The sequence below is a fragment of the Apostichopus japonicus genome, chromosome 7, assembly GCF_037975245.1.
Source record: "Apostichopus japonicus isolate 1M-3 chromosome 7, ASM3797524v1, whole genome shotgun sequence".
In the NCBI taxonomy this organism is placed as follows: Eukaryota; Metazoa; Echinodermata; class Holothuroidea; order Aspidochirotida; family Stichopodidae; genus Apostichopus; species Apostichopus japonicus.
In genome coordinates, this window is record NC_092567.1 from 16,170,857 (window position 1) to 16,183,785 (window position 12,929).

Below are 12,929 nucleotides of genomic sequence, written 5' to 3' on the forward strand. Positions count from 1 at the left end.
GTGCTCTTTTGATCTTGAATACTCGTCAGCTCCGTTAACTCGATTGTAATCGTAGTAACATTCATGCCTACTGATTCAACTACTTACTTAGTTTGGCACATGCAATTAGCTAAATTTAGCTTATAGCCAATTACAAGCCTACAGTTGGCCACTGCGTAATAAAATACATATTGCCTGCCTAACCGCACTCTATGGAATGTCACGAACTGTATGCACAACAGGCGCGTATACAGGGGGGGCGTTGGGGGCGCGCGCCTCCCGGGTAAGAAAAAGAGAGAAAAAAAAAAGAAAAAAGGAAAAAAGAGGGGAAAAAAGAGGAGGAGGAGAGGAAGGAAGGGAAAAGAAAAAGAAGAAAGAGAGAAAAGGAGAAAAAGAGGGAGTAGAAGGAAAACGCCAAGACACCGGGAAGAGAAAGAGGAGCAGTGACATCATTACAGCGCTGGTCCCTATTATATACACAGGGTAGTCCGTGACGGATCAAGGATTTCGGAAGGGGCGTTTGCCTCACCTTACCCCTTACACCGACAACTCCATTTTTGACGTTTCCATATTTCCTCTCTCACTCATGATCTATATACTATATATGGTCTATCATAACGTGTGTGTGTGTATATACGCCTTAAACAATTGTAGAATTGTGCTATGAAACCAACTGTGGCTGGTCTCGAACTCGACCGTGTCGTCGGGGAACCTGACGCATTTCGGGAAGGGGGCGACCGCCCCCTCCCCCTTCAGCATATTTTTTTTATGATATCGCCAGTAATTTCAAAATAGTAAGTGCTTAGATGCAACTTACAAGGCCTGGGAAGTGTCGTTTCCAGCGATCTGGGAGGCATTTTCGGCCAAAATTTACTTGTACGCTTCGCGCCAACAAATGGTCCTGGGTAGTGCCATTTCCAGTGATCTGGGAGGCATGTTCGGCCAAAGTTTTCTTGAACTCTTGACGCCAACTTATGGTGGAGCTACGCTTAGATAATTTGCCTACAGGCTTCGCCCCTCCCTTTGCTAATTCCTCGCTACGCGCCTGTTCGAATTTGTAAAGCAACCGCAGCAGATATCACATCATATCAGTGAGCATGAAAATGGCGTTCCAGGATGAACAGCCTCAAAACTGTCCGACTTGCCCGAAAAAAATAACCAAAATTTTTTGCGCGCTCCGCGCGCGTTCAACATGTTATGGTCAATATCATATAAACAAGCATCGGTTATTTACCCTACATCGCATGCCATCGTGTACCGTACGGTCCGTGAAAGTTGCGCAGTGTACCGCGGGATGCTAATGTAAACAACGAGATGTCTTATGTATATGGAGAAAAAGGCATGGAGGTCCAATTATGTCAAACTCTCTTTTACATTAGAATTAGGGGCTGCAGCCCCCCCCCCCCCCCGCCTCCTACGCCTATGTGTGTAGTGTTCGGTTGAAGGAAATATCTGCTATTTCCTTCAACCAAGTTTTATAATAGCCGTTATAAGAGGCTTTAATATTTCTACACCAATAAATTAACTGTGTCGGAATTTTCGAAAATTTCTGACCAACATTCTTTATCACACTTCCCTCTACTCGTGCAATTTTGACCGGTCTGTTAGGGGTTCAAGGAGGTTTTTCTATATTGGTTGTCCATAGATGAAATTTTGTGCAACATTATGGATATGTTTTCAAGTGAGTTTATTCACGAGAAATGTGAATTTTCAAATTCTGAACAAATAATGGGCTTGGAACCTTGAAAAGTGGGCCTGACGGATATTGTGGGCCGCGACGTAGAATCACCTATAAAAAGCAATGATTCACAGGACATGCGATGAGGTCGAACATGATTTGTGACTGGTGACAATCTTAAAAAAGGTTATGGATGGAAAAAAACTATCGGGAAATACTTGGTTCTCAGGCAAAAAGTGTACATCTGGTTGGCCATTTTCAAACCCGAGAAGTGCCATTTCCGGTGATCTGGGTGGTATCAAAACCAGAAATTTTCTTGTACGCTGCGCGCCAACCAATGGTGGCGCTCCGCTTAGATAGTCGTGCCTACAATTTTGAAAATCCATATCAATCGCAAAAAGTGCTCCCCCCTTTCAAATTCCTGGCTACGTCGCTGTATCGAAGCAGCTTACGTCTTATTAAATGTGGTTTTGAAATATCATGTCCAAATAGTTACAAAGGTGTTTAAGGTGATTAAAGTAAACAGCACATATGAAAGACATTCTTTTTCTCACGGATCATCAAACAATGAATAAGACAATGAATAAGGATTTGGAAGGGCATCTTATCTACGGTGCTTGAACAGGGGCGTTTCCAGGAATTTTCCAATAGGGGGGGGGGGGGGCGCCAGGCATGAATGATCGCCGTCCTGGGGGATGGGTCTAAGGGGAGGGGTGGACAATTTTTGCTTTCGAAGAAGGGCTGAAATGCAAAATGGTGCCATATGCATGGGCGGCGATCCGTACTTCCGAGGGGGGGGGGGGGGATATGACCTTGTTGACTATCTAAGCGTAGCGCCACCATTGGTTGGCGCGAAGCGCACAAGAAAATTTTGGGATTAACAAACCCTCTAGATGGCCGGAAACGGCACTTCCCGAGGTTTCCAAGCGGCATATACCCAACTTTAAAATAGGGATGTCATGTCCGAAATATCTCATAATCAGGATCCAAAATACCTTTTTTTTTAATTTCGGGTGTTATTTTGGGGAAATTGCCCCTGTCAATCTTGTTTCAGGCGCAACGTTAGAATGTTCGAGAGCTCTTTTATATTATTCGATGAAGAAAATGGCCTCATGCAGGCTATTATAGGCCTATACACATGCAATACACGATTACACATAGTTACATTCCTAGGTACCGATTGCTAAGGCATCCAGGTGAAACGTGTATTAAGCATTACCCTGGTAACATGAGATTCTCAGCTGTTCGAGGGAACATGTACGTGTGTAGGCCTACTATAGGGCCTATATGAATTCTATGAGGGTGCATATATGTACTATATCAATACCGTGGTCGCAATAATACATTTTGTTGTTATAGGGCCAATGAAGCCTACAGTCAACTATTCTTGCTTTATAAAGACGCTTTATTTGAAAAGATCGCACTGCGTTTATGGTAGGCGAGAAATGAAGCTAAAAAAGAGCCGTACATTAACGATGATGCATAAATGTAGGCATGAAAATATTCTTTTCCCTGGCATTTGGTGGGGGGGGGGGGGGAAATGGTGTATTACATCCCCTCCACCCATTTTCATGGGGGATATATCCCCCTTCCCCACCAGGATCGTCGCCAATGGCCATATGTGATCCATTTTTCGACCTTAATAATAAGCAACATTTCCAGTAAATATGGACACAAAATGCACAATTTAGTATGGCTGGCTTGCACTTAGTGTTTATAGTGATAATACAAACACAATTACCATCTATGTTTCTAAAACTATTATGCCGCCTAACTTCGCCAGAACCCTTTTTTGGCAAACAAAAAATAAAGCATACGGGAGGGGGGGGGGGTTGAGCGATCACCGACATCTCACTTAAAGGTCGTCATCAATTTTTTTATCTTTTTTTGCTAAACTTTTTTTTTTGGTGACGGCCAATGGGGGGGGGCGCGCCTGTTGCGCCCCCCTGGATACGCCCCTGTTTAAAACAGAACCAATACATTATCATGCCACTGGTTTTGACAGACGCTTTGTGATGACATTCAGCTGTTCCTGAATCACTGAATATTTCCCAGCTGTCATTCGTAAAGAACGAAAGAATAAATTTACACAATTTTGAGATCATATAATAGTGTAAGGTTTATTTCATACACAAAGCATGTAAATTTTGACAGACGCTTTGTGATGACATTCAGCTGTTCCTGAATCACTGAATATTTCCCAGCTGTCATTCGTAAAGAACAAAAGAATAAGTTTACACAATTTTGAGATCATATAATAGTGTAAGGTTTATTCCATACACAAAGCATGTAAATTTTTGGGTATCAAGAACCTAAATGTCACCAGATTGCCTATTTTGTCAACGATATTTGTAAACATGAAATGTTCGTTAAAACAATACTTTAACAGCTATGGTAGAGGTCGTCGTTCATCAATACTCTAAGAACGTCCGTAACATACCAACTAATGTAATTATGTCATTAATATTTCAGATGAAAATGCATTGATCGAGTTAAAGCGAACTTATTTCCAAATTTCATTGTACTAATTTAAGCAAAGTACGAATACACGCGATGAAAGATGTCATTGATCAAAAGCAAACAAGTATTTCGTTTACTATATGATATTTAGACTGATAACTAGTCCAATGCAACTGACGTAGCTTGGGACATCCCCAATTTATCTGAATCGAGGGCGCCCGACACGTTTCTGTATTCACTAGCGTGGCATGTGATACCCATGTGGACGCCCATGCCACTTGCGCGTGTCTGATAACGTGCCTCGTGCTAAATAAACAGCCAAGTACACGGCGAGACTCGAACAAGTCGTTCCCGCTTTGGCGTAGTGACGAATGTTCAAAATGTGAGTTTTGAGAAAACGCGCTCTTAAGCTTTTCACATTTTGACTATAGTACAGCGTATCTTAAAAGGATCTTTTGTACTTAAAGTTGTCAATATTTTAAATATGACAAATAGAACTGTGAGTTCTCATATGCGTTGCTCATCGAAACATTTCTTACAAAGTAGTCATTTTAGTGTAAACATATTCGTCGTTATGTTATGTCACTTTTGTGTTAATTTTAGACATTCTTCACACATTCGTCACTAACCTAGAACTAAATGTTGAAGTTTGTTCCTGCCACAGACTAGTATTCGCCACTTTTGTGTGTAGTAGCCATAGAGTATATCGTCAATTTTCATTGTCATATGGGTAGGTGGAATAACCTTACGACAGAAGAAAATATTCGAAGGGGTGGTACATTGGTCTTATTGATATCACAAAGAACGTCCACAGTTTACTATAATGTACAAAATAGACCAGGAATTTGCATGGGTTATACGCAGGTATCAACATACGTGTTTTAGTATGTTTTGTTTTGAGTGGCATGGATGGGATCGGATATGATGAGGTAAGGTGGTATAGAGGGCAAGGACAGCCGTTTGTTGAAAGGGGTGGTATATTGGTCTTATTAATTTCAAAAAGAACGCCCACGTTTTGTTGCAATGTTTAAAATAGAAAAGGAATTTGTATGGGTTATGGGCGGATATGAGTGTTTTAGTACGTTTTACTTGGGTGACATGGATGGTGTCTGATAGAGGGATGCTGAAGTAGGAAGGGCAAGGAGAGCCGGCTGCTGAAAGGGTGGTACATTGGTCTTATTTATTTAAAAAAGACCCCTTACAATTTCTACAATGTATAACATAGATAAGGGATCTGCATGCATGTGTTATATTTTATTCCCTTTTGATGAAAAAAATAGTTCCAGTTATATGTTAAATTGGAACTCTTATGAAGCACACAAACTAGGGAAATATAATGGGGAAAATTGTTTAGATGATAAGATAACATATAAAATACATCTACACATGCAAAAGTTAATACATAAAACGATATAACAAACAGACTACAACAAACATTCTAAGTGCTCGGATGGAATGTACCAAGCAGCACGGCAAAGAAAAGAGTTTCTTTAAACTTGTGTTTTGTATTTTGTGGGTTTTTCTTAGATTGCTCGATTTGTGCAGGAGACTTTTTAGTATGTTATACAAAGGGTGATTCTGATTATACTGTTAATCTTATCCCATTCTTGTAAACTCAGTTCTTGCAGCAGCATTTACTTTTTCTAAAAGTATACTGTAATCTTAATTAAAAAAAGCCGATGTGTGTTATAGAAACTGCAATCTTCTTTCTTTGCATTTTGCGATATAAAATGGTACCAGGCAGGCACTTCATAGATCATATGTGGTAGAATAATAGTATTTCATTTGAGAGGCTTGCAACTTCCATTCTGGAACAGCAATGTAAACTTGATAGATCATTAATAAATATCTATAATCTAATAATAAACCAAAACAGGTTATTCCAGTTGTTGAAGCTCTGTATTCAATGGTAATAATCCAGTATATGTCTGTATATAGTACTCTAGTAGAACGATCTGTTATAGCTCATTTACTCTTAAATCCATATATGGACAGAGATAGGCTAGGATGGTGGCTTGCCTAATTTTTATTCCCAGGACGAATAAGGGTTTCAGGTTTTTTCAGGAATTTACAAATTCGTTTGAAATGAAAGTTAGGTTTTAGAAAGTGGGTTAGGGATTCAGTGTCTATGTAAATGATGGATTGTTATTCATAATCTGGGGTCAAAACTAGGAAAAAAGATTCAGAACATGTTTTTTGAAAAAGCGTCACATGTTTGGAATTTTTTTTTCTGGTAATTTGGTCTAAACCCCCCTCGTCCTTGCTAATTGGCAGATAATCGAAGAATAAATAGGTGTCATCGCCATTTGTGACAACTCTGAAGTTTATATGGGTGTTGAAAGTACATGCGCTTAATCACAATCCCTGTGTTATCTTTTTGAGTGCTCATGTTTTCCTAGCCCTGACACAGTGCTGGTTGTGCCTGTTTATTGTGACCATGGAGGCCCATGTTGTAACCTACTGCACTTCAACACACTGATCATGGAGCGGCGTATAACGTACACTGTATGCATGCATGCCGACTTAAAGTTTGTTGTTTATTACTATTTCAGCCACTGCGCATGGCATATCGTCTAAAAATAGATTGAAAACCACGTAAAGTTCTTGGAAATAGCTTCATACATGGGAATTGCCGATAAAATAAAGACCGCCTTTAGAGCATTTTGTCAGAAAATTACACCAACAAAATGTGACAAATGCCAATAGATAGATGAGAGTGCAATAAAAAAGCCAATAATCGCGAATTAGTAAAAAGTGTTAAAAGCTGAAAAGGGCGCCAACAGTCCGTTTGAGTCCGTCAGGGGGGGGGGGGCATTCGCCCCCCTGACTATATGGACGCTCTGCCACTGGTTATAAATTAGGCGAGAGTAATGCTTGTGATGAGCAAAGCTGCCAACAGCTAAGAGAAACCGCATTTCTTTAGGGAGATGTTTCATTCGTCACGTTTCTCATATATGAAACTGAAGACTGGAGGAAGTCTTTAGTGGAAATGAGCTGGTGATTTTATGTTTTAATATGTCATAATACTGGTATTTGTTTATTGGACTGTCGACATTTAAATTGAAAAGGAGACAGAAAACCAAGAGAATTAAATTACATTGCCCCCGCCATCCCAAAGTGAAATATGACATCACACACTGACAAACAACTAGCTCGATGCCACGACTTTTGAAAACCAATTAACACCCGTGCCGTGCAAGATACTGGTCTTTTATATTTAAGGGATAAGTTTATCACAAAGACCTCCGTTATATAAGTTTTTTATGATGGTTTAGGATTCCTTCCCTTTAATACTAAGGTATGGTTAAACTAACACTTAAAATGGCTTGAATTAATTAACCTTGGTCTAGGTATTACAGTCTTCGCGGTCACATTTCAAGTTTGAGTGATTTATTCATTATTTTTATACCAGTTACACCCATGGTCATCATTGTCCTGACTTACACCACCTGTTTCCTTATTTACACATAGCTCTAAGTAACTATACCGTCACTGATTCAGTAGAGAAATAGCGGTATTCCAGTCTACTGTCTATGGCTTCTCGCGCAACAGGTACAAGCATCGAATGTACTGCAATCATAACACTAGGCTACTTTTCAGGAATATTATTGTTGACCCACTGGTCATTCTGTTTACATGAGTTATGCTATCGTGTATGAAATGCTGCATTAATCATTTAAAAGATGAGGTGGAAGTATTAAACATATTACCTTTCCATAATCCTGGGTGTTTTCAAGTGGCAGTTTGTTGGTTCTCTAATAAGTATAACATGGTTGTTATATTCGGCTTGTTCCAGAGTGTAATAATCGTCGTTATGAAAAATCGCATAGACCTTAGACAAATTGTGTAACTAAATGGTTATAATCACGAAAGTATTTGTCACCATGTGAAAAGGAGAGTGGGCTATAGGTAGCATTCGTCAAAAAACCAGTCAAAAATAACGTTAGAACTATACAGGTTTAGAAGTTCTAACCCGGCTAAATCGATTCTCCAATCTTGAAATAGGTAAGAGCAATATTTAACTCAATTTCGCCAAAATTACACATTCGCCACTATGCGAAAACGGGGACGATTTGATCCACTAGAAACCCGGCAAAAACCAGTCTCAAGACATGATGTTACTAAGTAAAGTATTATAGGTGTTACGAGAGCCCATTGTAGCCTAACGCTAGTCACTGCTAGTGAGGAACCTAATGTTATAATATAGAAAGTATTTGAAATGGCCTACGTGACAAATCAATATTTGAGAAATTAGGTCGGGTTACCGTGTCAGAATGTTATTTATGTAATGAGCAATACACGATTGTTCTGGTATATTCCTTATGATGGCACGCTGGTCTCGGTTCCCGTGGTTTACGTGAAATCCCGTTGTACGTTGTAAACGTATCTTCGTGGATTCTCTGGAATGTTCGCGAGATATGCAAAGGACTTCCGGGAACGGAGAAACTGGGTCGAATTGTTACTCAGGTGCATCGAGAAAGATCTAGATGATTCTTGACATAGCGAATCGTATAAAAACCCGCCCAGATCGGAAAGTTTCTCAGTTTCTGAACGAATACAAGCGACGACACATATTATACCATTCTACTATATATCGTCAGTGCTCAACTGCCAGTAGTTTCTGAGGGATTGAGATATCGATACCAAGATTGATTCTACACTTCCATTCAGAAGTTTGAAGAGGACTTTGCTGTGAAAACACAGTTTTCCAGTCTTTATTTCGGAGAAGGTGAAGAATTTCTGTCTCCGTTGAGGAAGTTCGTTACGCCAGGAGTTGGCGGCTATAAAGCTGAGCTTGGACTGACTCTGGTAATATTTAGTCGGCGAGAAGTTCGACTTGTGCTTCACTCGATTGTGGCTGGAAGTCCGTCTTCTATTTTGGAGCATCGCCGGAAAGAAGGTGACTGCTGTTTCTGGGATCGAGAGAAACTTCGTCGAGGACCAGTGAATATCGCGGTACAACGGATCGAGAATCGTCGTCATCAAGGTCGTGGCCGCTGAGGGATATCGCCGTTGGAAGAGACCAGCGTGTTTTTAAGTGTATCCTGTTTTGTGAAGTTTGTGAGTAATTTTCGATATATTTGTAATCACCACTTGTTTTTGTTGGTTCAAACTCCATTGTTCAATATAGTTTACGTTCTCATTCAAATTCTCTAGACTCGTCAATTTGTCTGTGTTCCTCCCAGAAACGAACCCAGGCTCGTGTCTCGTTAAAAATTAATTATCGAGACCTCTCGCATTCCAACGTAACGCAGGTGATCAGCTATCCTGGTTTGCAGTCTAACAATGCATGTACCAACTAGAAATTCAAGAGTTTGTATACCTCCTGCCGAGGTCGTTCCCAGAATATTAAGGAAACAAGAAGTGACTTCTCCGCATGTACATTGGAAGAGGCGGAGCACGATATTATTTTGGAAGAGAGAAGAATCCCAGTGGAGCCAGAAGCTGCAACCCTACCAACAGGGACACCGTCTACACCGGCACCCCGATTCCCAAAGACTGAGCCGACATCAATAGGCCCTGTGCTGAGATCACGAGTACGACACCCAGTACAACCAACTAGACATTCCGCAAGATTGCGCAAAGGTGTGTCACATGCTCACAAGCAAACCAATGCAAGGTTACTAACCCTTCCTGGGAAGAGAAAGCTAATATTTTATTTTCACGTAGAAATCTCCCAATAGAGTTTTCTAAGGCTATTTGCTCTTTGGTAGCCAATGTTTAATTATTGCAGATGAAAAGTTTTGATATATAAGTACTTGTCTGTTACAGTATGCTACACTGGGCACAAAGAGGCGTTGAGTAAATTACTTACATTTCACGTCATTTAATTCATATGATTACAAGGTAATATGATGTTTTGTGTGTTGAAACAGATAATACCAATCACTACTATTTGTGGTCGAGTAATCCAGTTATATCAATTGTACATGTTGTGAACTTTAGGAGTCTATTTTTTCTGTGAAATTTAATGAGGGAAACACGTTCTCCTTGATTGAAATAGTGAACGTTATGGTGGAATATACTCCTATGTAGTGCTATTTTTAACGTTTTGATATATTGTTTTCATTTACTATGAGTGTTATAAATTGATTTATGACATAATAAAGTGTGTTTTATTTGCACCAAGTGTTCCGTTGTTTGGTGAAATGGAATCAGAAATGACGTCAGTGTAAACAGGTGTGGATAGTTAAATTTCATTTAATATCGTATATGAACATTCGTGTTTTTGTTTATTATTTATTTAGATCTCTTCGAAAGTCACACTTATGATGACTTATTATAAGGTGAAATGTCAGGCGCCATTTCCAGTGAAAGTGTAACCAGAAGAAAACTTGGTTACGGTTCTGTTGTTTAGGTTAATCATTTTCTTTCATTTTCCTATATTTGTTTTTATTCATTTGATCATTCCCTTTCACTTACTTATTTTATTTGTATTCATTTGATAACACATAACATTTAGATTGGGGAGTTCCCTAAATTGTCACTTTGATTGCTAACTACTACATGACAACAGTTCGTGGTCAGGTGGCTCTGTGTGTCCTGTCTTATATTTAAATGGGGGTATTTGTTTTGTGTGATCCTTATTTTCTAGTGATTCATGTACTGGCTCCAAGTATCTACCACTTGATAGAACTGTGGGTAAAATAGACAGAAATAGCTGTTTGTCATGGTTAGGTAAGAATGTCTTGGTGATGTTCTTATAGGACGTAAGAGCTCTGAGAAGATCTGTAGGTAACTTATTTATATCATTTATATAATTTTACATTTTTCTTAAAGTATAAGTGACCCCATTGCTTTTTTTAATAAACGATTCATGTGCATAGTATACCTACTATTTTGCCTTAAAATATATATTTTTGTGTGAGAGTTCCGCCTTTTCATGCTGTTCCCATGATCTCTAGGTCAATCGGTCTAACCCTCATGGGAAGTTGCCACTTGTAATTCTCTCCGACATATATTAATGCCTGGTCACTGTGTTGTTTGGCCTGCTTAATAAGTAAAACGTGAGCCAAACACGAAGATTACAATTGTCAGAGTATATTCTCAAGATTCTGAAGAAAAAACCCAAATTACACTTACTTACAGCTAAGCCTATGAAAAACAAACCAAACAATTTTTGGCATGAATATCTTTCTTTCATTTAAAAACCACAACTTCTTCTCCACGGAACCAAAATTTCAGTCCTTTGTACAGATGATTGAATTTGTTTGAAAGCAAATCAATCATAAAAATCTACCACAAGTATAGAGTTAACAACATTTCCATTAAAGAGAATTTCTTGCTAAAAATAGTCAAAGGTGATTTCCAAATTTGATTGGCTAATAGCCCTTACAATTGACATGTCACTACAGGCTTACGTTGCGCACACGCCAATGTTTGTCAGGAGTCATTATAACTGAGCATTGTGCGTTCATGTAGAAGTGAATTTCATGGAGGGCTATAGGGACATTCTGCCTACTAATAGCAAAACATACTAACTGCAAGTTAGCGATCAGAAGGAGTGGACATACAGCTATAGTGTAGGATTTTCCCCTCATTACTTAACACTAAAATGTGATTTATTTTATACGTTGTTCTTAATATATGAATGGTGGGGGGGGGGGGCAGGTAGGTAGAGGCGGTGGCGATACCAACAAGACACTATCACTTTTGGGGGCAGATTTTGATTTTAATGAAAATGGATTTTCCGAGTTTGTTCGGAGTGTTGAACACTAACGGCAAATGCTAGTTGTCTGTCGGACAACCTAAGCAATGTTTTGGGTTGTTCGACGTGAGTTTTGGTCGTCTCGAACGATTGTACGACCGTTAAGTTTGAGCACTTTTTGTACAGATGATTGAATTTAACTGATAGCAAATAAATCATTACATCAACCGCCAACACAGAGTCTACAACATTTACATTACATAAATGTTCATACTAAAAATAGTCAATGGTGGTTTCCAAATTTCCCATGATTTGATTGGCTAATAGCCCTTTCCTTGGTCTGCAAGTATTCTTGCACATATAGTGTTCAATGAACACAAAGGGCGTTGGTTAAATGCAGCTACTTGTAACTATGGTTACTACTCTACATCATCTACGTGAGTCATAGTTGATTATTTGCTAGCTGAGTTTCTATTGGACTACCCAGTTGAATAGTATAATGATGTAAGGATCTAACTGTATATCATTGGTTAATACAATCTTAATTGTTCTCAGGTGACCGTTGATTGGCTAGGTCAATATTGTCAACACCTTGAACTGTGATCTAAATTCAGTATAAAATAATGAGCAGCAGACAAGTGTTGTCCATTATTCTTCGATTTGCTTTGGTATCGTTCTGACTTCTTTCTGTACTGGCAAAATTCTCCCATTTCCTTGTTATTCCAGGTTGCAATTTCGGTGTGAACATCATTGAACCAGGTTAAATTCTCCCAAGTTGCATTGGCAGGCTATGTTTGGTGAGTACCATTGATATTGTCGTCTTGTGGATCCGTTTTATGTGTGATTGCATTAAAATTAAGAGCATCCAGGGGTCCCATTCATATATAGGACGTTTGAAACATAATTACCCATTAACTTCTCTATTTTCTCTTACCGGACATCTGTAAAATTTTATCATTTGCGTTTCTCTATTTAAAGTATAATAGATTAGCTTAAATAAATTTGAAATAACTGTTGTTAAGATAACAGTTCGAAAGATGAAATTCCCTCTAAATGTTGTGGTATTAAAATTATCCGAACTCTGAATATGTTATGCCGAATGAGAAAAATCATCAGTATAGAGCTTCGTAAATTATAAGTACTGGACTATATATAGTCTAACAC

At 39.0% G+C, this 12,929-nt stretch overlaps 1 protein-coding gene across 2 annotated transcripts in view; it reads left to right on the plus strand.

Annotated features, from left to right (window-relative positions):
• Nucleotides 1-12,401: 12,401 nt before the first annotated feature.
• LOC139969483 (GTPase IMAP family member 8-like) overlaps nt 12,402-12,929 on the plus strand; it is a 37,515-nt gene continuing 36,987 nt past the window's right edge. For both annotated transcript variants that reach the window (XM_071974511.1, XM_071974510.1), the window contains exon 1: nt 12,402-12,562. Coding sequence is in view for 1 of the 2 variants with exons in the window: in XM_071974510.1 (XP_071830611.1) it covers nt 12,556-12,562 (7 nt within the window). In the remaining variant the exon portion in view is untranslated. The remainder of the gene's footprint in view (nt 12,563-12,929) is intronic.